The sequence below is a fragment of the Ovis aries genome, chromosome 8 (assembly GCF_016772045.2).
Source record: "Ovis aries strain OAR_USU_Benz2616 breed Rambouillet chromosome 8, ARS-UI_Ramb_v3.0, whole genome shotgun sequence".
In the NCBI taxonomy this organism is placed as follows: Eukaryota; Metazoa; Chordata; class Mammalia; order Artiodactyla; family Bovidae; genus Ovis; species Ovis aries.
In genome coordinates, this window is record NC_056061.1 from 70,395,636 (window position 1) to 70,423,536 (window position 27,901).

The 27,901-nt window shown below is 37.4% G+C and overlaps 1 protein-coding gene across 3 annotated transcripts in view; it reads right to left on the minus strand.

Moving 5' to 3' along the window:
• Positions 1 to 27,901, minus strand: part of SHPRH (SNF2 histone linker PHD RING helicase) — an 82,958-nt gene that overhangs the window by 35,911 nt on the left and 19,146 nt on the right. For all 3 annotated transcript variants that reach the window (XM_004011398.5, XM_012183066.5, XM_042253584.1), the window contains 12 exons: positions 27,121 to 27,271; positions 25,635 to 25,743; positions 24,931 to 25,187; positions 22,541 to 23,200; positions 21,072 to 21,323; positions 20,215 to 20,293; positions 15,818 to 15,981; positions 15,444 to 15,700; positions 13,836 to 13,957; positions 9,906 to 9,994; positions 8,161 to 8,253; positions 2,248 to 2,355 (listed from right to left, as the gene is read on the minus strand). In XM_004011398.5, coding sequence (XP_004011447.3) covers positions 2,248 to 2,355; positions 8,161 to 8,253; positions 9,906 to 9,994; positions 13,836 to 13,957; positions 15,444 to 15,700; positions 15,818 to 15,981; positions 20,215 to 20,293; positions 21,072 to 21,323; positions 22,541 to 23,200; positions 24,931 to 25,187; positions 25,635 to 25,743; positions 27,121 to 27,271 — 2,341 coding nt within the window. The remainder of the gene's footprint in view (positions 1 to 2,247; positions 2,356 to 8,160; positions 8,254 to 9,905; positions 9,995 to 13,835; positions 13,958 to 15,443; positions 15,701 to 15,817; positions 15,982 to 20,214; positions 20,294 to 21,071; positions 21,324 to 22,540; positions 23,201 to 24,930; positions 25,188 to 25,634; positions 25,744 to 27,120; positions 27,272 to 27,901) is intronic.

Consider the following 27,901-nt stretch of genomic DNA (forward strand, 5'->3'; position numbering starts at 1 on the left):
CTTATAGTTCTAATATTCCAAACCTCGAAAGATTTTGGAAACATACACATCTAAGATCAAAAGAAGGCTGTGGAAGTCTACTTTCTTCAAAAGACAACTTGTTATATACCAAAGGTAGAGGAAACCCCATTACACCTTAAAAGAAATCAAAGAGAATAACCTCAAAATAGGTGATTTATCTCTGTATCTGTTCATTCAGTCAATAAACACTGTTAACAGCAAATAAACTTTTATTGTGGCCCAGGTACTATATGGGCTTCCCTTGTGGCTCAGTTGTAAAGAATCCGCCTGCAATGTGGGAGACCTGGGTTCGATCCCTGGGTTGGGAAGATCCCCTGCAGAAGGGAAAGCTGGTGGCACTGGAGTGCCACCCACTCCAGTATTCTGGCATGGAGAATTCCATGGACTATATAGTCCCTGGGGTTGCAAAGAGTCAGACATGACTGTGCGACTTTCACTTCACTATACTAGGTGCTAAGAATTCCAAGATGATAAGAAAGTTTAAGTTTCTCCCTAGATCAGAACACAAACCAAAATGTTGTTGTTGTTCAGTGTTCCAGTAGTGCCTGACTCTTTAAGACCACACGGACTGCAGCAGGCCAGGCCTCCCTGTCCCTCACCACCTCCTGAAGTTTGCCCAAGTTCATGCTCATTGCATCGGTGATGCCAGCCAGCCATCTTATCCTCTAACGCCTTCTTCTTCTGCCCTCAGTCTTTCCCAGCATCAGGGACTTATTTCCAATGAGTTGTCTGTTTGCATCAGATGACCAAAATACTGGAGCTTCAGCTTTAGCATCAGTCCTTCCAGGGAATATTCAGGGTTGATCTCTCTTAAGATTGACTGGTTTTATCTCCTTGCTCCAAGGGACTTTCAGGAGTCTTCTCCAGGACCACAGTTCAGTTCAGTTCAGTTCAGTTGCTCAGTCGTGTTTTACTCTTTGCGACCCCATGAATCGCAGCATGCCAGGCCTCTCTGTCCATCACCAACTCCCGGAGTTCACTCAGATTCATGTCCATCGAGTCAGTGATGCCATCCAGCCATCTCATTCTCTGTCAGAAGGCCTCAATTCTTTGGTGTTCTGCCTGCTTTACAGTCCAGCTCTTAGAACCATACGTGACCACCAGGAAGACTAGCGTTGACTATATGGGCCTTTTTTGGCAGGGTAATGTCTCTGCTTTTCAACACACTGTCTACGTTTGTCATCCCTTTCCTGCCAAAAGGCATTCGTCTTTGATTTCATGGCTGCAGTCACCATCCACTGTGATTTTGAAGCCCAAGAAGAGAAAATCTGTCACTACTTTCACCTTCTCTCCTTCTATTTGCCATGAAGTAGTGGGGCCAGATGCTATGACCTTAGTTTTTTAATATTTAGTCTTAAGCTGGCTCTTTCACTCTCCTCCTCCACCCTCATCAAGGTGCTCTTTAGTTCTTCTTTGCTTTCTGCCATTAGAGTGGTATCATCTGCATATCTGAGGTTGATGTTTTTCCTGCCTGTCTTGATTCCAGCCTGTAACTCATCCGGCCTGGCATTCTCAAGACGTGCTCAGCATACAGATTAAAGAAACAGGGTGAGAGCAGATAGCCCTGTCGTACTCCTTTCTCAATCCTGAACCAATCGGTTGTTCCATGATGGGTTCTGACTGTTGCTGCTTGACCTGCACACAGGTTTCTCAGGAGACAGGTAAGGTGGTCTGGTAATCCTCTCTCTCTCAGAGCTTTCCACAGGTTGTCATGATACACATAGTTAAAGCTTTAGTGTCATTGATGAACAGAGATAGATGTTTTTCTGAAATTCCCTTGCTTTTTCTATAATTCACCGAACATTGGCAATGTGATCTCTAGTTCCTCTTCCTTTTTGAAACCCAGCTGGACATCTGGAAGTTCTTGGTTTGCATAATGCTGAAGCCTAACATGTAAGATTTTAAGTAAGACCATACTAGCTTGAGAGATGAGTGCAACTGTTTGACGGTTGGCACATTTTTTGGTAGTACCCTTCTTGGGAACTGGGATGAGGACTGACCTTTTCCAGTGCTGGGTCTTCCAGATTATCTGGCATAATGAATGCAAATCCTTGATGGCATCATCCTTTAGGGATCTGAACAGTTCTGCTGGAATTTCATTGCATCCACTAACTTTACTAACAGTAGTGCTTTTTAAGGCCCACTTGACATCGCACTCCCAAAGGTCTTCACACCACCAAAATGTTATGTGGATAAAAATGTAAGTAAGGAAAATTACATACATACCTTTCTCTGAAGATCACGGATAGTCTGCTGCACAGGTAACAAAGCCTGCTGGGCTTCCGCAACCTCTGTGTTACACTTGCTCATATAATGCTCTCGTAGCTGTTTGGCCTGTGTTAAAACACGAAACAAGTATAAACTTTCACTACAGGTCAAGAAAATAATCTAGTATGATGTTTCAAGAACAGTGTGCTTACTTTATTTACTTAAATCTGTTTAACTTACGCATTAAACTCAAGTATACTGTAGAGAATGTAAAACCCATGCTGCTGCTGCTAAGTCGCTTCAGTTGTGTCCGACTCTGTGTGACCCCATAGACAGCAGCCCACCAGGCTCCCCTGTCCCTGGGATTCTCCAGGCAAGAACACTGGAGTGGGTTGCCATTGCCTTCTCCAATGCATGAAAGTGAAAAGTGAAAGTGAAGTCGCTCAGTCGCGTCCAACTCTTCGCGACCCCATGGACTGCAGCCCACCAGGCTTCTCTGTCCATGGGATTTTCCAGGCGAGAGTACTGGAGTGGGGTGTCATTGCCTTCTCCGAAACCCATGCTAGAAGTTCCTAATATTTATGTTGAAGAGAATTTATCTGGAGGCCACCTTGACTTACATTTACCTGTAAGTCATATAAAAAATTCCAAGGATTTGCTCTCCAAATTTCTAATTTTTTAATTTAAAAAAAAAAGGGAGGAGGAAGAGCAGTAACATTTTAAACATAAGGCAAAAGCAGGAATACATTTTAGAATTTCTTGTCTCATTCAATTATTATAATTGCTTGGAATTACTTCAGTTTAGAACTAACATTTGAGAACATACACTAACACATGGTTTGTGAACTGAACTGTGTTCCCTCAAAATCTGTATGATGAAGCTCTAACCCCCAGTGTGACTATATTTACAGACAGGGTCTTCAAGAAAGTGATTGAGTAAATGCATATACATGAGATGATAAGGGTGGAGCCCTAATCCAAAATGACTGGTGTCCTTAAAAGAAAAGGGAGACACACCAGGGATGCAAGCGCACAGAGAAAAGGCCATATGAGGACACAGTGAGAAGGCAGCCTTTTACTAGCCAAAGAGAGAATCTTTCGGAGCAACCAACCCTGATGAGACCTTGGTATCAGACTTCCAGCCTTCCCTGATGATTAACGATGTTGAGCAACTTTTCATGTGCATGTCGGCCATCTGTATGTCTTCTTTGAAATAATGTCTATTCCTATCCTGTGCCTATTTTTTTAACTGCCTGATAAGGGGTTAATATCTAAATCCCTGATAAGAGGTCAGCATCTAAAGTATATAGACAACACATAAAACTCAATGTCAAAAAAACAACCTAATTAAAAAATGGGCAGAAGACCTGAACAGACATTTTCCCAAAGAAGACACAGAGATGGCTAATGAGGCACATGAAAAGATGCTCAAAACCACTAATTATTAGAGAAATATGAATTACAACAGCAATGAGGTATCACCTCGCACATGTCAGAATGACTATATCAAAAAGTTTACAAATAACAAGTGTTGGGGATAACAGGGAGAAAAAAGAACCCTTGCACACTGTTGGTGGGAATGTAAACTGGTACAGCTACTAAGGAAAACAGTATGGAGATTCCTCAAAAAATTAGATATTGTACCATATGACTCAGCAATTCCACTCCTGAGTAAACAGATGGAAAAACAATGAAAATACTAGTTCAAAAAGATACATACACTCTGATATTCAGAGCAGCACTATTTACAATTAACCGAGACATGATAAAACCCAAGTGCCCATCAACAGAGATGAATGGATAAAGAAGCTGTTGTAAATATTTATAATGTAATATTATTCAGCTAGAATCAAAGAAAGAAATTCTGCCATTTGCAGAAACATGGATGGACGCAGAGAATACCATGTTCAGTGAACAGGGCAGAAAGAGAAACACAAATATTTTATATTACTTACACTTGGAATCTAAAAAATAAAATGAATATATATGCAAAACAGAAACAGACTCATAGGTATAGAAAACAAACTACTACTGGTTGCCACTGGGGAGATTAAAGGGGACAGGGGAAATCAGAGGGATGAGACACAAACTATTATGACATATAAAACAGATGAGCAACAAGCATATATTGTATAGTACAGGGAATTATAGCCATTATCTTTCAATAACTTATAATGAAGTATAATCTATGAAAATACTGCATCATTATGCTGTATACTGTATCATAAATTAACTATAGTAGTGGTAGTGTTAGTTGTTCAGATGTGTCCGACTCTTTGCAGCCCCATGGACTGTAGCCTCCCAGGTTTCTCTGCCCATGGAATTCTTCAGGCAAGAATACTGGAGTGGGTAGCCATTTCCTTCTCCAGGGGATCTTCCCGACCCAGGGACTGAATCTGGATCTCCTGCACTGCAGGCATATTCATTACCATCTGAGCCACCAAGGAAGCCCCATATCAAATCAACCATATTGCAATTAGAAAAAAGGAGAGACTGTCCTTTCCCTACTGAGTAAGAACTATATAAAAAAGATCTTCATGACCCAGATAATCACGATGGTGTGATCACTCACCTAGAGCCAGACATCCTGGAATGTGAAGTCAAGTGGGCCTTAGGAAGCATTACTACGAACAAAGCTAGTGGAGGTAATGGAATTCCAGTTGAGCTATCTCAAATCCTAAAAGATGATTGCCGCACTCAATAAGCCAGCAAATTTGGAAAACTCAGCAGTGGCCACAGGACTGGAAAAGGTCAGTTTTCATTCCAATCCCAAAGAAAGGCAATGCCAAAGAACGCTCAAACTACTGCACAATGGCACTCATCTCACACGCTATTAAAGTAATGCTCAAAATTCTCTAAGCCAAGCTTCAGCAATACGTGAACCGCAAACTTCCAGATGTTCCAGCTGGATTTAGAAAAGGCAGAGGAACCAGAGATCAAATTGCCAACATCCATTGGATCACTGAAAACGCAAAAGAATTCCAGAAAAATATCTGCTTTATTGACTATACCAAAGCCTTTGACTGTGTGGATCACAAGAAACTGAAAAATTCTGAGGGAGATGGAAATACCAGACCACCTAATCTGCCTCCTGAGAAATCTGTATGCTGGTCAAGAAGCAACAGTTAGAACTGGACATGGAACAATAGACTGGTCCCAAGTCGGGAAAGGAGTACGTTAAGGCTGTATTTTGTCACTCTGCTCATTTAACTTATATGCAGAGTACATCATAAGAAATGCTGGACTGGATGAAGCACAAGCTGGAATCAAGATTACCAGGAAAAATATCAATAACCTCAGATATGTGGATGACACCACTCTTATGTTAGAAAGTGAAGAAGAACTAAAGAGCCTCTTGATGAAAGTCAAAGAGGAGAGTGAAAAAGTTGGCTTAAAACTCAACATTCAGAAAACTAAGATCATGGCATCCAGTCCCATCACTTCATGGCAAATAGATGGGTAAATAGTGGAAACAGTGACAGACTTTATTTTTCTGGGTTCCAAAACCACTGCAGATGATGACTGTAGCCATGAAATTAGAAGACACTTGCTCCTTGGAAGAAAAGTTAAGACCAAGCAAGACAGCATATTAAAAAGCAGAGACATTACTTTGCCAACAAAGGTCCGTCTAGTCAAAGCTATGGTTTTTCCAGTAGTCATGTATAGGTGTGAAAGTTGGACTATAAAGAAAGCTGAGTGCCAAAGAATTGATCCTTTTGAACTGTGGTGTTGGAGAAGACTCTTGAGAGTCCCTTGGACAGCAAGGAGATCCGTCCATCCTAAAGGAAATTAGTCCCCAGTATTCATTGGAAGGACTGATGCTGAAGCTGAAACTCCAGCTTTGGCCACCTGATGTGAAGAACTGACTCAAACTGGACATGAGTTTGAGTAAATTCTGGGAGTTGGTGATGGACAGGGAGGCCTGGCATGCTGCAGTCCATGGGGTTGCAAAGAGTTGGACACAACTGAGCGACTGAACTGAACTGAATCTTGGTTCTTTTTTATAAATTAACTGACCATATGTGGGTGGGTTTCTTTCTGGGCTCTCGCTGTTCTTTCCCACTGATCTGTGTTTCTGCTTTTAGATCAATACCATACTCTTTTAAATACTATAGTTTTATAATATAGCTGAAAAATCAGGGTGCATAATGCCTGCAGCTTTGTTCTTCTTCAAGATGACTTTGGTTATTCAGGATCTTTTCTAGTTCCATACAGACTTTTGGATTGTTTATTCTACTTCTGTGAAAAATACCACTGGAATTTTAATAGGAATTAAACTGAAAGTGTCTACTGCCTTGGGCTGCATAAACATTTTAACAACAGTAATTCTTCCAGTCCATGAATGTGAGAAATGAAAATTCTATTGTTTAAGTCACCTAGTCTGTATTTTGTTATGGCAGTCCTAGAAGATTAATACAAAAAGGATTCAAAAATTGGGGCCCTTTCAACTTCTCAAGACAAAAAGGATCATGTTATTTGCAAAGCAACAAAAACACTGAAAAATTTTATTCGTGTAAGTTTCCACTAGGAAATTTAGGGGAATTCACTTTTGTCCATTTAACTGAAATACTTAACTGACTCTGGAAACTATTTTATGAATGAAGAAAGGGGATGATCAGAGGCTATGTGGACAGTGGGAGAAAAACTGGAAAGACTACTGAACTGGAAATCCCAATACTCCACTTAGTAGTGGGACGAGCCATAAGAAATTGCCAATAGTAGACTACTTCTGACTTACAACAACAGCAGTTTCATGAAGTCAACTGAATAGACACACCTCTCTTGACCAGCCATTTAATTTTCCTAGGCTTTAGTTACTTCATCTACAAAAAGAGGTGGTGGAAATGAATGATTTCTAGAATTTCGTCCAGCTCTGAAATACCAAGGCTTCATATCATGTGAGAGTTAGGCCAAAGTGATAGAGTGATTTCCTTGGAAATACATCTACATAGTATGAACCCTCCACCTCTTGATGCAATTTTCCTCTTCCTGTCACAACCTTCCAATTAATATCCATTACAATTCCTTGGCTGTAATTAGCTGGTCATTAGAGCTGTCTACCAATAGATAGGACTGTCTCCCAGAGAGCTTCCTGTCACTGAAAGCATTTAATAGAATGACTGATTACATATAAAGATTAGACGTCTGTACTGGGAATAAAATTTCACTTGAAAATTTTCACACACTTTTTCACTTGAAAATTTCATACACTTGATGCTAGATTACTATCTAGCATCTAGCTAGATACATATTTAAAAAATACTTACATACTTACTTACAAGTAAGTACATACTTATAAAATCTCATTTTTTATCCTTTTAATTTATATAAAGGCTCCATTTACAAGTTCAGTAGTTTTCAAACACATCTACTACTCCTTTGCTTTTAGGTTTGCCATCTTTCTGATCTTTAATGAGGCAAAAATTCACTGGGGAATTGGCATAATAAGTGTATTAAAACTATTTTACGTCACTGTTTCTAATGAGAGGTAATGTTCATTGCAGAAGGAATTTCTTTGAGGACATAAGTTATCGTGAAAATTTGAGTTTATTTATTGCTTTAATAATACATCGAAGGTGGAAAACATAGAAAACTTTATTTTTACTAAACTATACCTTTGGCAGGTCTGTCATGAAATCAACAAGATTTCCTTTAATTTGTTGTTTATACACATCCTGTGCTGTTGGCTACCAGCAGCCGTGTCTACAACAAGCAGTTGCCACACAGCTGCAAGAAGATTATCAGAGAAACAAAATAATATGGAAAGTTCCTATTCTATGCCACCCAAAATCACCACAGCAAAGTCTGGAACATCAAAGCAGCAAGGAAACATGATTACCTTTTGATTTCCTAGGATGTATCAATTAGCCGGAACATGAAGTCTGAGAAAAAATTATTTTATAGGCAGAATGAAAAAAAAAAAAAAAGTACCTCTTCCTCAAGTCTGCCATCTCTCAGGGTAGGAGGTATCCCTGGGTGCTTGGCTGTCAACAATTCCATCAAGTTATGGGTAGCATGAAGTCTCTACAAACACACAAAAGGCAGCAATTATGACAGCCAACGCAGGTGACTCTAGGGGAGAATCTACTCAGGCATACAGAACACTAATAATGTATTTAAGGCCAAATCATCGAATTCTTTTCCTTTAAAAATAACTTGAATACCAACTTTCTTCAGTCAGTTTTACTGTAATTATCTTAATTCATAATGATGTAAATTTTCAGTTAAAATATATGGTTTTATGAAACATGTCTATGTATTTAACAAAGTAAGTAATATAGGTAACTTCTCTTATACATGCACTTGTCTATATGGGGAAATATGAATATGTCCAGTAAGTCCAGTAAAGCAGAAAGGCTGACTAGATAGACTTGATTCCTCTTCTGGAAAATGAGTCTGGATGAGCCTAGCAATTTATGATATTATAAAACCAAAGATAATGAAATACATAAGAAAACAGGGCTGTGACCTGGATCTGTTGAATTTAAGGGCTGAAAAGAGGAGGGGCTGGAGGTGAAGACGGCATAGAATAAAGGAGAAAACTCCATCTTAAATCTCTGTATTAATATAAGCCAGACATCTCACTGTGATATTGAGTCTGTGATTGTATTGAGCCTTCTGCTGCATTCTGCACAAGCTGGTGGAATGGACTGGGAGGAACACTTATCTCTCTCTGTTCCCTTACACATTTATCCCAACAGAGCAGAGTGGCTAATTTGACTGGACAGAGTTAGACATTCCTTGGGTTATGCTTGGTCAGCAGGCTAAGTTACTGTGACTCAAAGCAAGAAACCAGGCTGACTGATGGTTTACTCTTCACTCTTGAACCCAGGCACACTAGACTTAGCTGTCCACTTTTGTTTCCTTTATTCAGGAGCATAGTATCTTTGCACTTTCTCCTTCTCTCATAAGGTAAACACATTTGCTTAAGGTCCAAAGCCTTCTGTAATCCTCATCCATGCATACGTAAGGATACTAGTATTTAATTTTCTCTCCTCTTCCCCTCCCCCATACACTCCTCGTAACACCTGCTCAGACACAGGTGAATATGAGGTTCCAAGGTCTAGGGTCTGAACAGTAAAAAAGAAGCCTCACCTAGGACTCAAGCCTAAACTTACCAGGATTCATAAAAGGGATCTTATTTACCATTTAGCTAGAGTCTTGTCTATATGATCCACTGATAGAATCAAGAAGAAGAAATTTCACACCTGAGTGTTACAATTCAAATACCCAAATCTCCCTAAAAGACCTACAAAAACTAAATTAGAAGACCATTGGATAAGTGTTATTATTGCTTAGTTCCACTGCTGAGTGAAACTCAATTTCTTTTTTTGCTAAATATTATATAAATAAATACGCTGATGTAAATATGCAAAAGTGATGAAACTGATTCCATTCTTTGAAATACAAATGTTTTGAGCTGCTTTTCTAATGTAGGTTAGGCTTATCAGTCAGCCTTGTGGCCAGTACTGGCGTAAGTAGACAGAATATTAGTGTTTCTCAAACTTTTGGGTCTATACAAAAAGACATCCTGGGTGCTTGTTAAGAGAACACGAATTTTAAGCTTTATCCCCAGTGACTGTGACTCACTCCACTTGTTACCTTTCATCCTCTTAAATATTCAGAAAACTTATTTTACAAAGATCACACAGTTTGAAACTGTTTAGTTTACTCACTTGCAGTGAATCTGTTTTGAGCTTTTCCTTGTGTTCCTCAGATGAACGCAACACTTCTCTGTATAGTTCTGCTGCCGAAGCATACTCGCCTGGATAATCAAAATGTTTAAAGAATAAGAAAATCACGTATTTAGCTCTCAAAGTCATCTAAAAACATCTACTGTAAAAATACAGCATTGATTAGAATTCCCTAATTTATTTTTTAAGAAAAGGAATTTGAGTTGGTATTAATATGACTGCCCCAGTAAAAAAAGTTGATGATAGCACCCTTTCCTGGGGGTTAAAATTCCATACAAATAGAACACCAATCAAATACAATGTTTTAAAATTATGCTAAAAAACAAACTCTAACTTTTAAACTAATGTTTTCTTCTTTCTCAGGTTAATGACTTCCAAGTAGTAGTCATGTTTGAAATTAAGGACAAATTTAGGGTATTTACATGTGTTTATAAACAAATATTCAAAACACTATGACCAATATACACGTACTTCTCAGAAAAATAATGCACTCTTCTTGATAGGTATTGTTTCTGTTGGTATTAGGCCAAAATGATTTAGTTTATAACTACATTTCAAAAATTTAGAATTCTTTCTTTCTATTTCTGGTTATATAATTCACAGTTAGTCTAAGAGATTTATGCTATTTTTTGTTATACCTGAAAAGTAGCTCATACAAATAAAGTAAAAAAGTATAAACGCACAACCTGACAAACTATGGCCCATGGGTCTTATCTGACTGTATTTTTGTAGGGTCTACACACTAAGAATTTATTTTTACATTTTTAATAGTTGAAATAAAAACTAAGATAATACTATTTTGTGACATGTGAAAATTACATGATATCAAATCTCAGGGTCCATGAATAAAGTTCTAGTGGAACTCAGTCATGAGGACTTTACGTCCTGTCTGTGGCTGCTTTTGTATTACAACAGCTGAATAGTTGTCAAAAATCTTATGGCTCACAAAGCCTAAAATATTTACTACCTGATTCTTTCAGAAAGTTTCATTAGACTTCAGTGAAGGGGAGGTGAAGCATTTTTAATGGCTCTGACTAATGGAACCTATCTTTTTTGCTGCCTAGGGAAAAACTCGAAACCAGTAATTTATACATATAATTAAAATGAAAATCTAACAGTGGCAAAATCATGAAACACAAGGGAGAAAAAGATAAAGAGATGTTCTAATTTCAGTTTGCTGAGGAAAAAGCTTTTATCCTGATCATTGCATACGCTTGCTTATTTTAAACTTTAAACCAGTTTCATTAATATCATGGATTTAGAATTTTGCTCAGAGCCATAATGAATATTATATATATGTATATGTGATATATATATGTGCCTGGTGGTTTAGACAGTAAAGAATCTGCCCGCAATGCGGAATACCCGGGTTCAATTCCTGAGTCGGGAAGATCCCCTGGAGAAGGGAATAGCAACCCACTCTAGTATTCTTGCCTGGAGAATTCCACAGACAGAAGAACAGTCCACGGGGTTGCAAAGAGTCAGACATGACTGAGTGACTAACACACACTCTCTCTCTCTGGTAAAGCTGATTTCATATATGTATATTTTATTGTGGTAAAGTATACATAAAATAAAATTTACCATTTCACCCATTTTTTTAAGAGTGTAGTCCAACGGCACTGTTTTATATCTAGTTCTACCAGTTATTTAATATAAAGCTTTCTAAAGCACACATTTTCACAGTACTTGCCAAGTCATCTAATCTCTATTCATTTTTATAAAGCAGATTACTTTCACAATAATAAAGTTGCATTATAATGTAGGAGTAACACAATTAACTTCACACAATGAGCTCTCTTAGGTTTTCAAAAGACATATGGATTCTATTAATATTTATACTGTCATTTATAAAGAATAATTCATTTAACAATTTTCTCTTCATAATTATTATACCTTTTAAAGAAGGTACAATGACTAGACTATAATAAAAGCAGATGAAACTGAGCTATTCATTATAATATATTTTCACTATTTAGTGAAAAAAAAAAAGATTTTTTATAGTGAAAAAAAATATTTTTATGTCTTTCCCAGACTAAGACATAAAAATATCCATATTCAATAAGCTATGCAAATATAAGCCAAATATGGAAATGCCCATTCTTTGCCACTTGATGGCACTAAACCTATTAACAACTAGACAAATTGTACTGGTTCGATACTGCCAAACTAATTTTTCCAAAAAAACACATGTAGAAATGAAAAATGTATGTGAGGATCAAGAAAAAAAGCTTTCTTTCTCAGAAAACTGAACCTAAAACACTTCTATATTATATGTGTGTGTGTGTGTGTGTAGATAAACACACACATATATATTTCACGTATCTAGTACACAAAATTGAAATAACATCATGTTTTTAATACCATAATCAGTGAGGACCTTAAAATATACACTGTATATCATATATATGTATATTTGCATGTAATATGTGAATCCCTTTAGAGGTTAATATAAATTTTAGATTTCATTTAGAAGTCATATCTGTACTATCTGGTCTCTAATATTAGAAGAGTTTAGATTATATAAGTTAAATATGTAATATTACTTTAAAAATGTATATTATTTAATATACTACTATGAATTAAACTAGAAACTGAAAGTAGTTAATCCCCCACAGTTAAGCTTATAATTACAATTAAATGAGAACAGACATACCACTTATTAACGGACTTTCTAATAAGAATTCTTCTTAACAATCAGCAATAGTTTCCAGCCACAGAAAATCACTACAGTGAGGATGCAGTGAAAACTACCTGGAAAGAGCAGTGAGGCACCTCCTGCTACATCATAGCATGGCATTTTGCCATACAGGAGCCAGTCACACACTGATCCTGTTAGAGCGCTACAGTGTCTGGACATTGATCAGATGAATAACCCTCCCAATTCTCATATTGTGTATAATTTCACAGCAGGGGAAAAGAGACAAGTCTGACAGGAGACTAGAAAAAAGGCCAAGTGAAGAAATTCATTTACTGTCTAAGCTTCTGAGTCATAACAACACAGAATAAAATGAGAAATGCAGTTCATAATCAAGTTGGGAAATCTGAAATTTATTATTGTGATCATTTACAAGGGACATATCACTCAACATCAGAAATTTTTGATGGTGAGTTGCAACCTATTATATAGTATAATACTGAGGTTTATAAATGCCTATTTGATAAAGAGGAGGACATAGGATAATAAAAAAATTAAATATCTAATGTGAAATCGAGAGATCCAGGGCAAACTCTTTGTCACTTTCTAGCTGTAATCTTGAGAAAGCAACTAAGCCTTTTGAACCCATTTTCTCAAATAAAATAGGGATGGTAATGACTAAACTAAATCCCTAAAATAGGGATGGTAATGGCAATCAGGAGGATAAAACAGAATATGTATATATATATATGTATATATATATATATAGTATTATATATACTATAAAATGCTTATAGAAAAATGAATTTTTCAGATATGAGGCTAGACTGACACTTATTTTAGTACATTATTTTTAGTACCTAAATCATAACCAGTACCTAGGAAATACTTGAATATTTGTTGGGAGAGTGAACTTACAAGTGATACTACTTTGTAAGTCAATGACCAACATTCACTTGAATGTGTCACAATTTAACCATTCTATTTCTAGGCATTTTGGTTGTTTCAGTTGTTCACTATTTTGATTGTTTCGATTGTTCACACAAAAAGCTTCTAAAAGTGGAAATGTTTGGTGAAAGCATATTGAAACATTTTTTTTGGAAATGTTCTGTGTAACTGCTCTCCATTAAGTTGGACCTATTTAAATTCTGATTAATATTGTGTGAAAGTGTCTTTCTGGGGAGACTTTGATTTACATTATAACTATAATTGTAACTTTGATTTACATTATAAGTATTTAGAAGAATTGAAGATAACAAAGCATCACCTTCTACCTTTAATGATGTGGATGCCTGCTAAGCCATTGAGGGCACAGACTAGCTGCCGATGCGCCTCTTCACATTCAGTGCCACACTTCTTCTGCAGGGATGTCAACAGTTCTTCCATTGTCATGGTGCTAAAAGAAAAGGCAGGTTTTACAGAACTAGAAAGAAGATTCCAAGTGAGAGAATAATATTACATAAGATCAAGAGTACCAGTCTCTGTTACAGAGTCTTTGTGATCCTTGATATCCGTTTACCTCCATTTTCATCACTACCATTATTAGTTTACTATTGTAGCAAGCTTTCTCTTGATCCTCTCATTCTTTAACTTTTTCTCATTTCAGTCAGTGAAGAGCAGAACTAGAAAAATCTTCCTAAAGTGCAAAGTGGTGGTTGTGGTGGTGAAGTCGTTCAGTCATGTCTGACTCTTGCAACCCCAAGGACTGTAGCCTGTCAGGTTCCTCTGTCCATGGACTTCTCCAGGCAAGAATACTGGAGTGGGCATTCATTCCATTCTCCAGAGTATCTTCCCAACCCAGGGATTGAAGGCAGCTCTCCTGCATTGCAGGCAAATTCTTTACTGTCTGAGCTACCAGGGAAGCCCCACAGCAACTCATATATACCTCTTGTGAAATACACAATGTTTTCTTTACATTATAGAGATCTATAAACTTTGTCTGATGGCTCAGATGATAAAGAATCTGCCTACAGTGCAGGAGACCTGGGTTTGATCCCTGTGACAGGAAGATCCCCTGGAGAAGAGAATGGCAAGCCACTACAGTATTCTTACCTGGAGGATCCCACGGACAGAGGAGCCTATCAGGCTACAGTCCATGGGGTTGCAGAGTCAGACTCAACTTTGCAACTAATACTTTCATTAATCTTTGTCATTGCCTTTAGTTATCTACAAACTGCTCAAAGGCAAGGATAAGAGTCAAATTCCTCTTTATATTTCTTATAGCACTTGAAAGGATATCTTTTTAATATCAAGTGCTAAAAAAAAAAGAAGAGGCTAGTTCCTATCAGTTTGATGAACAAACAAACAAATTTTGTGGGACAACAGAGTATTGAAAGGAATAATCAAAGAATATAGCTAGTATAATTATAAAGAAAATATTTAATAGGAATCTAATTCACCTAATTCCCTGATGTCAGAACCGAAAAATACAACACAAAATGAACAAAAGCATTTCATATCTGAAGTACAGCGGAAGACAATTAAACAAAACCCCCCCAAAACAACAAAACCCTTCAACAGTCCTAAAAATATGTTCAAAACCATGAAAATAATTTTGATGTGGTTCTCTTTCACAAATGGGGTTCCATAGTGAAGAAAAATCACCACACTGTTAAAAACAGATGACAACTCAGTTCTAAGACCCTGAATGAAACCGTGGGCTAGGAAGCTAACTGCTTTAATACTGTCTATGTATGCACGCATGGTAAGTAACTTCAGTCGTGTCCAACTCTGTGCGACGCCATGGACAGCAGCCCACCAGGCTCCTCTGTCCACGGGATTCTCTAGGCAAGAATACAGGAGTGGGTTGCCATTTCCTTCCCCCAATATTGTCGATCACTACTCTATTATCTCTTACAGCATAAGAAAACTGATAATAAAACCTTTTTTGGAGTGGCAAGAACTCGCCCCGAACCGCCTGGGGGTGGCAGCAGGCCTGTCGGAGCCTCAGCAATGGATACAGGATGGAGGTGACAGTCCTTCTGTCCAGGCTGCTGAGCTTCAAAGCCCAGTCGGAAATCTTCCTGAGTTTTACCACTGCATCCTGGCAGCACACCTCATGTTGACGGTGATAGAAATGTCTTTCCACTGGAGAAAAGTGAAGCCAGTGGGTTTCTTCTGTCTGAGGGGGTATCTGGATCTAAACAGAGGAGGAAAAAAAAAAAAGTCACTTGGAAATTTAACTTTTCACCCCAACTCTGCTTCTTCTCAAATTTTTTCCTAATACCCTTAATCAGTAAATACTTATCCTACTGACTTGGTCAATCACATCTTTCTTCGCAGACCTCCACATTATCTTGGCAATAAAGCTGTAGAGGAAATGAGGATTCTTCTTGCAATAAGGACGATAGAGAAGCCGAACCCACCAGTGTCTGACACAGTAAGGCTCAACACCAAGAAATACCACTAACCCGAAAAGATCTGAAAGGAAAAAAAAAGCATGTTGAGAATACAGATAGATAGTCTCTGACTTAGGATGGTTTGACTTAAATTTTTGACTTTACCATAGAGCAAAAACAAATGTTAATAAATCATCAAAACTTATTTATCTCTATCAGTCTAGCAGAGTGGCTATTAACTGGGGTGGAAGGATGTGATTTTGCCCACTGGGGACATTTGGCAATGACTGGAGACAATTATGGGTGTCACAACTGCAAGAACACTACCAGCATCAGGAGTGTAAAAGCTCAGTATCCAAAATAACCAGAACAGCCCCTAATAAAAATGAATATCTGACTCAAAATGTTAATAGGGCTAAGGTGGAGAAACCCTGGTGTAACACAAAAAGAAAACAAATGAGACTTCTACTTCCAAATACAACATAGTAAGTCAGCTGAAGAAGCTGAACGGTTCTATGAAGACCTGCAAGACCTTTTAGAAGTAATACCCTAAAAAAGATGTCCTTTTCATTATAGAGGACTGGAATACAAAAGTAGGAAGTCAAAAAGCACCTGGAGTAACAGGCAAATTTGGCCTTGGAGTATGGAATGAAGCAAGGCAAAGGCTAACAGAGTTTCGCCAAGGGAACGCACTGGTCATAGCAAACACTCTCTTCCAACAACGTAAGAGAAGACTCTACACACCAGATAGCCAACACCAAAATCAGATTGACTATATTCTTTGCAGCCAAAGATGAAGAAGCTCTATACAGTCAGCAAAAACAAGACAGGGAGCTGACTGTGGCTCAGATCATGAACTCCTTATTGCCAAATTCAGACTTAAATTGAAGAAAGTGCAGAAAACCACTAGACCATTCAGATATGACCTAAATCAAATTCTTTATGATTATACAGTGGAACTGAGAAATAGATTTAAGGGACTAGATATGATAGACAGAGTGCCTGAAGAACTATGGACCGAGATTCGTGACACTGACTGAACTGAACTGAAGTCACATCAGGCTAACATTCCCACCGCAGTTACTATTAACACAAAAACCCCCCAAAACCCTGATATATTATAAGAGTGATAGCATTAACGATATCAGAGAATCACGGAAGAAAAGATGAAAAATAAACTAAATTTCCAGATATTCAGGAAATGTTATTTTTTAAGATAACTTGGACATGAGAAAACTTTTGGAGTCATTATGTTGATTGTGGAAATAAACTCCCTGGTAAATATATATGTCAAAAGTTTACAAATTTTACATTTTAAATATTTCTAGTTTCATTATATGTCATTCATACCTCAATAAAGCTGTTTAGAAAATTAATCAAAAATTTGTTAAAGGGTGCCAGTTGCTCAAAACACCTGCCAACATCTTATTCATCCCAAATTAAGTACCCAGGGAACTGCAGAATTACTGCTCATATTCCTTTAAAATTAAAATATGAATAAAGTAACTGTGATAGGCATTTTCTCTACACCTTCCTAGCTAACCCTGGAGTTCAATGAAATCTTCAGTTCAGTTCAGTTGCTCAGTCGTGTCTGACTCTGCGACACCATGAATCACAGAACGCCAGGCCTCCCTGTCCATCACCAACTCCCGCAGTTCACTCAGACTCATTTCCATCGAGTTGGTGATGCCATCCAACCATCTCATCCTCCGTCGTCCCCTTCTCCTCCTGTCCCCAATCCCTCCCAGCATCAGGGTCTTTTCCATGAGTCAACTCTTCACATGATGTGGGCAAAGTATTGGAGATTCAGCTTTACCATCAGTCCTTCCAATGAACACCCAGGACTGATATCCTCCAGAATGGACTGGTTGGATCTCCTTGCAGTCCCAGGGACTCTCAAGAGTCTTCTCCAGCACCACAGTTCAAAAGCATCAATTCTTCGGTGCTCAGCTTTCTTCACAGTCCAACTCTCACATTCATACATGACCATTCGAAAAACCATACCCTTGACTAGATGGACCTTTGTTAGCAAAGTAATGTCTCTGCTTTCGAATATGCTATCTTGGTTGGTCAAAACTTTCCTTCCAAGGAGTTAGCGTCTTTTAATTTCATGGCTGCAATCACCATCTGCAGTGAAGTCTGACACTGTTTCCCCAACTATTTCCCATGAAGTGATGGGATAGGATGCCATGATCTTCGTTTGCTGAATGTTGAGCTTTAAGCCAACTTTTTCACTCTCCTCTTTCACTTTCAACAAGAGGCTTTTTAGTTCCTCTTCACTTTCTGCCATAAGAGTGGTGTCATCTGCATATCTGAGGTTATTGATATTTCTCCTGGCAATCTTGATTCCAGCTTGTGCTTCTTCCAGCCCATCGTTTCTCATGATGTACTCTGCATAGAAGTTACAAGCAGCATGACAATATACAGCCTTGACGTACTCCTTTTCCTATTTGGAACCAGTCTGTTGTTCTATGTCCAATTCTAACTGTTGCTTCCTGACCTGCATAATAGGTTTCTCAAGAGGTAGGTCAGGTGGTCTGGTATACCCATCTCTTTCAGAATTTTCCACAGTTTATTGTGATCCACACAGTCAAAGGCTTTGGCATAGTCAATAAAGCAGAAATACATGTTTTTCTGGAACTCTCTTGCTTTTTCGATGATCCAGTGGATGTTGGCAATTTGATCTCTAGTTCCTCTGCCTTTTCTAAATACAGCTTGAACATCTGGAAGTTCACGGTTCACATACTGCTGAAGCCTAGCTTGGAGAATTTTGAGCATTACTTTACCAGCGTGTAAAATGAGTGCAATTGTGCGGTAGTTTGAGCATTCTTTGGCACTGTCTTTCTTTGGGATTGAAATGAAAATTGACCTTTTCCAGTCCTATGGCCACTACTGAGTTTTCCAAATTTGCTGACATATTGAGTGTAGCACTTTTACAGCATCATCTTTTAGGATTTGAAATAGCTCAATTGGGATTCCATCACCTCCACTAGCTTTGTTCATAGTGATGCTTTTTAAGACCCACTTGACTTCACATTCCAGGATGTCTGGCTCAAGGTGAGTGATCACACCACTGTGATTATCTTATTAACACCTAAATATTAACATATTGGACAGTTTCCAATGTACAGCAGACCACTAAATTTGGCCTTTTAATTAGTCTGATATTATTCTACAAATTGGAGAAGGCAATGGCACCCCACTCCAGTACTCTTGTTTGGAAAATCCCATGGATGGAGAAGCCTGGTAGGCTGCAGTCCATGGGGTTGCTAAGCGTCGGAGACGACTGATCGACTTTATTTTCACGTTTCACTTTCATGAATTGGAGAAGGAAATGGCAACCCACTCCAGTGTTCTTGCCTGGAGAACCCCAGGGACGGGGGATTCTGGTGGGCTGCCACCTATGGGGTTGCACATGGTCAGACACGACTGAAGCGACTTAGCAGCAGCAGCATTCTAGAAATATGCATCTTAATGTAACTTACTAAAATTACACAGGTATTTAAATATATACTTAAACATCTTCCTAAAAAACTCTTTTCCCCTAAAAATAATCATCAAAAAATAGTGTTTCTCAGTTCAATGTAATAGATGTTGAAATTTTTACTTTAGCAGAATAGTAAGTTATCCTGCTAAGAACAAATGATACATGAAAACCTGAATTTTCAAGAATGATAGGTTTTGAAGATAAATATCTGTCATAGGACTAAGGATATTTATATTTTTATAATTAAACCACATTTTAGTGACAGTTTTTCCAGAAATTTCTTATGTAAACTAACATTTACTTATTTAAACTTTTAGTCTTAAATATCTGCAACTTGGACAAAAGTTTTAAAAATGTTGTCTATGTTCTATAGAAAAAATTAGTTATATGAATGAGACTGATGTAGAAGCATCAGTTAAAATGTGTGAGTGGGAAGTCCTTATCTTTATAGACACAGCCAAGGGAAACTAATTCCTTTTTCTTCTCTCTTTCCCTCTTTCTTTCTTGTCAGGTTCTCCCTGTTTTCTACTCACCATTTTGGAACTTTGAGTCCAATTCAAACCTGTGTCTACAGTGTTCAGGCAGGCACAATAACTGCTCAAATCAGGACAGTAGGACTACTCAACTACATATCTGTCTTCATATATATGTATATATAAATAAAAAGCACTTGATTCCATTTAAAAAGGTAGATGTCTGCAACTATTAGGATCAAATATATTTTAATATATGCATAATCACCTAAGGATTTCTACAAAAGCAATGCTTTTTGCTTAAAAAATTTAAGTTTTTCAAATAAATGCAATATGTGAGGAAACCATCCATTACCTTCCAATCCTCTCTGTACTGGAGTGCCACTGATGCACCAGCGGTTAATCCCACTCAAGCGCTGAGCCATTTCTGCAGCCTGATTGGAGAGAATGAAAAGAGAGACACAAGAACAATGCAGAAGGATTGTGTTTACTTATGAAAACAGTTCTCAAGCCCAGGCTTCAGGTCACATGCATTTGCCCTTACAGAATAGTTATCACACTCAATACTGAACATCATAGTCAATGGGTTATCTTCTAGTATGGGGCTCTTATTAGCAGGAGGCTGCAATGTGTCCTTTCAAAGAGGAAAGGAAATTCATGTATGGGTAGAATGAAAATGTCCCAGCTGACTGATACATTCCTTAGACCACCCCATCCTCCAGATGAGAGGAACCACTGTGCTAATAGGCATGACTTATTAATTCAGTTCAGGTCACAGACTGGGCAAAGAAGACAGAATAAAGACATACAGTGAAGTCTGAATAAAAGCTTTACCTCTAGCATTTTTCTATTACCATTTGGTGTCTGATAAAAAGCTGTCAGTTACCAAAACCTGCATGGAGAGTACTCCATGTGGCAGAAATGCTGATAAAAGTACCTAAGTAGAGTTTACTTAGATCTACATCACATAAAAACTACCATCTTCTTCAAATATACATGAACTTTTCATACAGAACAATGATTCTGAGTACCAAATAATTTCTAAGGATTATACAGCTCATGCATAAGAGAAAGCAAATGCAAAGTATCCAAAGGCAAACTTGGCGAATGTCAATACTGCAGGTTAAACTACATGTAAACTATTAAATTTCCTATGAATAGTTTCCTCCAGTCTTTTTCCCAGCCCTCAAGTGATTCTACAGAAATTCTCACTTTTACAGCAGGACATTCAACCATCTGAGCTTCATCAAGGCAGATCCTCCACCACTCCACAGCTACAAGAGGACTGGGAATAGCCATGTAGCGCTTCTGGTTCCTTAAGCGACGCCCATCCTCACTGTTGCTGTGTGGGATGTCTACATAGTTCAGCTCTGAACGGAGGACATCGTAAGTAATGATGACTATATCCTGTTCTGCCAAAAAATGAGGCTGTAAAAAACCATCTTTCTTCACTCCTTGATATACCTAGGATATAATCACAGACATTCATTTATACACTTACTGAGCACTTTCTATTTGTTTATAACCAAACATCCTATAAGATACATCCCAGACCTATTTAGAGAAAGATGCATTTTACTGTGGAAGACTAAAAACATAAGCAATGTGAAAGGAACTGGAACAGAAGTAAACGCAAAAGCTTCACAGTGGAGACCAATTTTATGGCTAAGAAGGTAAACTCAGAGAGGAATTCAAATTTGCAGTAGATCTTGAAGTACATTCAAGAGTTTTCATGGGTGGAAGAAAGGGGAAAATGTAGGTGGGTAGATGGAATCAATAGTTTGTGCAAAAGCACAATGGTATGAGAAAGTTTAACAATAAGAGCTATTATTTACTGAATGCCTTTTATGTTTTAGCACTGCAAAGTTTTATCTCCCACCTTAACAACAACTCTGTCAGTTGTTATTATTCCTATGTCACACACAGAAAACATGAAGTGACTTACTCAAAACTAGTAGAGTCAAGATACAAATCAAGGTTTGCCTCCTCTACAGAACAGAGCACCTCAGTGGCAAAGTTGGTGTTTTATAAACTACTGTATTATACATGCCTATCATAGTGGCCGAAATATAGAAAATCTCCAATAACATTTGTGTGGAAAGAAGAAAAGAAGAACACAAAGGGTAAAAAATACTAACAGTAGTGAACAATAACATTAAATGAACACTCGCTATGTGCCAGCACTTTATCAAATCATTTAATCTTCACAAAAAGTGTGCGGGGGTACAATTTTTAGAACTTAGCACAATTTCTGGCACACAATAGGTGTTCATTTGTTGAATGAGTAAATTCTTATTTTACAGAAGGGGTAACTGAGGCTTCAGAGGAAGATTCTGGAGCTAAAAGATATAGGATCATACAAACAGATAACTATTAAACAATGCTGCCTTTGAACTGCATTTCTTTCTGAATACAAAGATGTTTTCCTTTATATGATTAAGGACTTTTTCAAAAACTTTCATAACTTTCCACTCACAGTGCTTTAACTTCTGATGTCAGAAAAGAATAAGCAGTCTACTGTGCTTTTTCTTATTCTCAATTTCCTCTTTGAGTTCTGACTTAATATTATTATCTCATTAAGTTAATTTTGGGGATAAAAACAAGGTGACAAAGATTATAAAAATTATCATAAGCAAACACTTATATTTTCCTATCCCTTTAAAGAGTCCAAACTGTCTTACCAAGACTCGAAGAGATGATGACCTCACATGCCTGTTGATTTCATCCACCCACTGATGACAGATGGAACTGGGGGAGATGATCAGAGTTGCTCTCGTAGATACTGGCTCCATTGCAACAAGGCAGTGGGGGCAGTAGAAAGGTTTAATCTTCAGATTCTTCTCTTCATAATTCACACATTTTGCATGTTGCCACAAGTGGCATTTCAGGCACTGAACACGAGGCTTACAGTCTACCTGGTCAAGTTCACCACATATGCACTCAAAGCGATAAGTGGAAGAATTATAGGGACCCATGATATTAGAATGTGGCATGTCATCACCAACAGGATTTAGAGATTCAGCTTGGTCCTCTGCTGAATGTTCTTGATTGACTTCAAAGACACATGTACTTTCAGATGTAGTAACATCAGTAATTTCAGAGTTACCAGTAGGTGGACAGTGATCTTGCGGGTTGAGACTGATGTTCAGCTGGCTTTTTTCCCTTTTCGTGGACGGAACAGGTTTCTTCCTCCATTTACTACGATTTCTCCTGGGCTTGCAGTAATAATAGTAAGGATCATCATCATCATCAGAGGTGTTTGATGGCAAATATTCAGAGTCTGTGTCCTTGTTTCCTGATTTTCTGGATTCTTTCTGAGTTTTCCTTGGACTCCCCACCGCCTATGAAAAACATTATTTATTTAATTTATTTCAATGGAGTGACATAGCTAAAATTAAACACCCAACTTCATATGCTTTACATAAAAATCTCGTAGTCAGTCTTCGTTACTCTTTCCCTGAGGAGAATCACTCCTGATCAGTGATTTTCATTGCTCTATGAACTCCTCTCCCTGTAGGCCCAAAAGGAAAAGAAAACTCTACTGTTGTTTAATTAATATTTGGAAGGACCAAACTTAGAAATAACGGGAGCTACTAATTTTGCTATCAACCTCTTATAATTTACGGTCTGTCTAAATCAATAAAAGACTGGTAGTTTATAATACAAACTAGGGCAATTATGGGCTTCCCTGGTGGCTCAGCGGTAAAGAATCCGCCGGTAGTGCAGGAGATATGGGGTTGAATCCCCGGGTTGTAAAGATCCCCTGCAGAAGGAAATGGCAACCCACTCCAGTATTCTTGCCTGGGAAATCCCATGGACACAGGGGCCTGTCCATGGGCTACAGTTCATGGGGTCACAAAAGAGTTGGACATGACTTAGTGACTAAACAACAACAGGGGAAATTATACAAATATCAAGTATTAAAATATAGCTTTTAACTAAAGTAAACATTAATCTACTAGTTACTACAATGAACAAATAAATTCCTTATTTCTCCTTTCTATTGGTGTACCCTCTTTACAATTATTTATTGAATGCCAGTTCTGTGCCAGGCAACATGTTAGGTGCTGGGGATGTAAGTATGAGGTATATTTAGCTCCTGGTCTCAAAGGAGTCTGTAGGGAAAGAGAGAACAGTGAAAGGCAACCCACTCCAGTATTCTTGCCTGGGGAATCCTCTGGACAGAGAAGCCTGGTGGGCTACAATTCATGGTGTTGCAAAAGAGTAGGACACAACTGAGCATGACTCTTTAAAATGATGCTACAGGATTGCATAAGGGGGTTATACCACAGACAGGGGCTATGCTGGGGAGGCAGATGTCAGCTGCACCTTCCTAGAAGTGATGTCACAGTCAAGGGTGAACAGAGGAATGAATGACATTAACATGGAATGATTGGCATTAACTGAAGGAGATTTTCCTTTTTTGGTAGCAGAAGGATTATTAAAAGCACAGAGTTCATTGCAGTCTTCTAACCTGGCTGGGGAGGAAATGCTGGAGACTCACTATTCTCGGAAGAGAACTTTTTGGTCTGCAATTTCTTTCACAGTAGCTAAGCTAGTAACTCCACATTTTGAATTGTTGTCATCAGTCTTTTCTCGATTTATTTTCACAAATTTTTAACTATTTTCTTAAAAGCAAATTGTAGTATTGGCCCAGAAGAGAACTTTTATAACAAAATGTAAATATTTTAAAAGGTGATGACAAGGGAAAATGAGAACGCATATAAAAGATTCAAATCGTATGTAAAGAGTTATGCAGATGTCAGGTATTAACATTTTTAAAGTATGGAATGTGCTTTTTGAGTGCTGACAATAGCATGAGGGTGAAGAAATCTTATTTTAACCTATATTATGCTTTACAAACTAATTGCATAATCCACTCAATTAATACTTATTTTTAGTTTCTACTCTGATGGAACTTCTTTCAGAAAGTAGAAAACAGAAGTCATAGCCATTAGTGCTTTTCCTAATGTTTCTTTTTTATCATCTGGCTCTAAGAGCTTTAGACAGGTGGGATCTGTCAACTTACTTTGTAAAGCATCACATATAACTACTTGATAAATGCTGTTACCTGCTTTCTCGTTTTATCATATATGTCCTCTTCTTTGTAATTCTTCCCCAATGTAAAAGTACCAGAAAAACCATGGCCTTTGATCTGTTTCACAAGGCCTTCAAAAATTAAACATTTTAGCATCCGTTTCAGAAGACTCCTGTTCCGCTGAACATCATATCTATAGATAGAACTGACATACTTGTAGATGGAAAGAATAGAAACTCCTTTTTTTCCATTCATTTCTTTAACAGCTGTCAGGATCATCACACGTGTAGCTAAATGCAAAAGGATATGCTAACTCAGTCAAAACAATTAAAGTGAAAAGAAAATAAAACTCAGTTAATCTTAATGTGCATTAAGAACCAAGTAAAAAATAAAGATTTATCAAAGACATGCTGTCTGTATATCATCATTTTGAAGAATATGTAATGAGCTTATCTCAATTAAGAAGTAAATTACAGTAACGAAAATAATTTAAGAAGAATTACATTAATTTGCTAATCTACGAATTAAGCAACAAATTATCTGGATCAAGTCAAACCAAAGAATAAATCTTTAGTTTTGTTAAGATAATATGCCTTGTAACCAAACTTTTATGCGAAGTATAAACAACTGTAAAAACAATTATTTATAACAATTATAAGATATTTCTATTAAAGATTATAAGAATTAGAACAAATATCACTGCAAAGGCTGTTATCTTTAAGAGATTTCATACTTACGGGGGCATTGAACTTTTTCTTTTGGTTCAAATTCCATATTCTGGGTTTCTGTCTTTTTTACATTTCCGCCAGAATAATGTGATGGAATGAAATAATTTACCACTTCTCCCTGATATAAACAACGTTAGGCAGTTACACAGTGTTTTGCTTTCAGTATTCTGAGTTGCTTCACAAAATTAACCCTCCTTCTATTAAGGAGATACAAAAGAATTGTAACAAACTATGAAAGAAAGGGCTAAATAAGTTATTCACACATATACACCTTATTTTTTATTTCAGAGTTATCAGCTAGCCATCATTTTAAAAAATCATGCATATTAAAGTGTGAAACTTCTGAAATTAATATGTTTTAAGGCTTGTTTAAAATTGTACTAACCCACTGAATTTGTAATAGCAATCAAAATAAGTTAAAATTAACACAGCTAATGAGAAAAAAACCCTCAAAAGGAAGTTACTGATAGTTAAAACTGTACACGTCAACTCATTTTTCTACAAAGGAAACAGACATTCCCTACTCTATCTCTTACTCAAATCTGAAAGGATAATTTTGCAAACTTTACCCTATCAAAAGATCATATAACCGCTAAGGTTGAAAGCATGGTGGACCCTACAGGTAATTATGTCTTTAACTAGTGGCTTCATTTCGGCAGGATTTAATGTGCTAATTGACGATTTCATTATCTGAAAATATAAGCTATAAGCTATGAGTCTCAGTGAAGTTTTTTTTCTTATAAACTCTAAAATGTATATATTTAAACACAACTATACATTTTAGAGGGTTTCCCTAGGGTCTCAGATGGTAGAGAAATCCACCTGCAATGCAAGAGACCCAGGTTCAATCTCTGGGTCGGGAAGATCCTCTGGAGAAGAGAATGGCTACCCACTCCACTGTTTTTGCCTGGAGAATCCCATGGATAGAGAAGCCTGGGGGTCTACAATCCCTGAGGTTGCAAAGAGTTAGAAATGACTGAGCGACTAACACACATACATTTTAGAATAAAGACTTTATTTATTGAGAAGTTTTATTTGTTTCATTTGTTCGTTTCATTGAGAAATCTACTTACTAAGCTATTTACCCTTTAAGTTCTAATTATTTGACCCCAAGATTTACATATCTGAGCTTTGCATAATTTTTGAAAAATAGCTCTCAAAAATATGTAGCAGTAATATGGAGATCAGAAGAAGTGACAAAACATTTGAGGAAGTAATCAAACTTTCCTAAGAGAATTTCTCTGCCAACTAGAAGGAAGCTTGATAAATAACAGCATACCTATCCCCTTCCTGGTTGGCCAATATCACTATAAAAACTTCGCCAGGTCACAAATATCCCATTTTTTGTGCCTATGTGAAGTTAACAACTAATACAAATCATAAGCCGCAGAATAAACTGAAAGTGTTGACTTAAGTGCCAACCAAATGTTCAACATATGATGCTTTCTGGAGAACATATGCTCTGCTTTCCCAAGCCCTGTAGTACTCCTCCTACCTCAGGAAGAGTGAGAGCATCTTGTTTGACATCTTGTCGAGTATGTGTCAGAATCAGAGCCAAAACCTCCACTGTCTTTCCAAGACCCATCTCATCTGCTAAGATCCCACCAAGCAACTGTGGTCCAGCACTTGGGTACTCACGAATGATGCTGAAGGAAAATACAAGAAAAACACATCATAGGAATGCAAATATAAGTCGTACTGTTCCTAAAGAGAACTGGGAGAAATGCATTAAAGTCTTAAGCTTTTTAAAACTCTACTTTCAGTTGCAACAATTATAGACTCTAGATCATGAATAGAACAACTGTGAGACTAAAAAACTGCCTGAGCTGACAACTTAAGTGTGCAGAAACAGAATGGGTACTATCATTATTTTTTTTTCTCCCATAAATAAAGGGAAGCATGTCTACCTTCTGTAACCTTTATGAATCTGTGAATAAAAATGGCAGTAACTACTGATTCGATAATCATATTTAATGATTCCTAGAACTCTTTTATAATAAAATTAATAAGTTTAATGAATTGGCTCATAATAAGGTGATATTTTTACTTAAAAATATTATCTCTTTAAATATCAATAAATACACATCTTAAGTCTATCCTACTGCATTTATCTACCAAAAAATTATAAGTGCTATTAATTCCATGTCTATCCTATCTATAAAACTGTCTAATGAGACTTTAATTTAGTATGCCTTTCTGAGGTACTGCCAAGGCTGAAGACATATGCCATCAGTCTCATATAGGTTTTCATAATATTTGTTTTCAATATCAAGTGC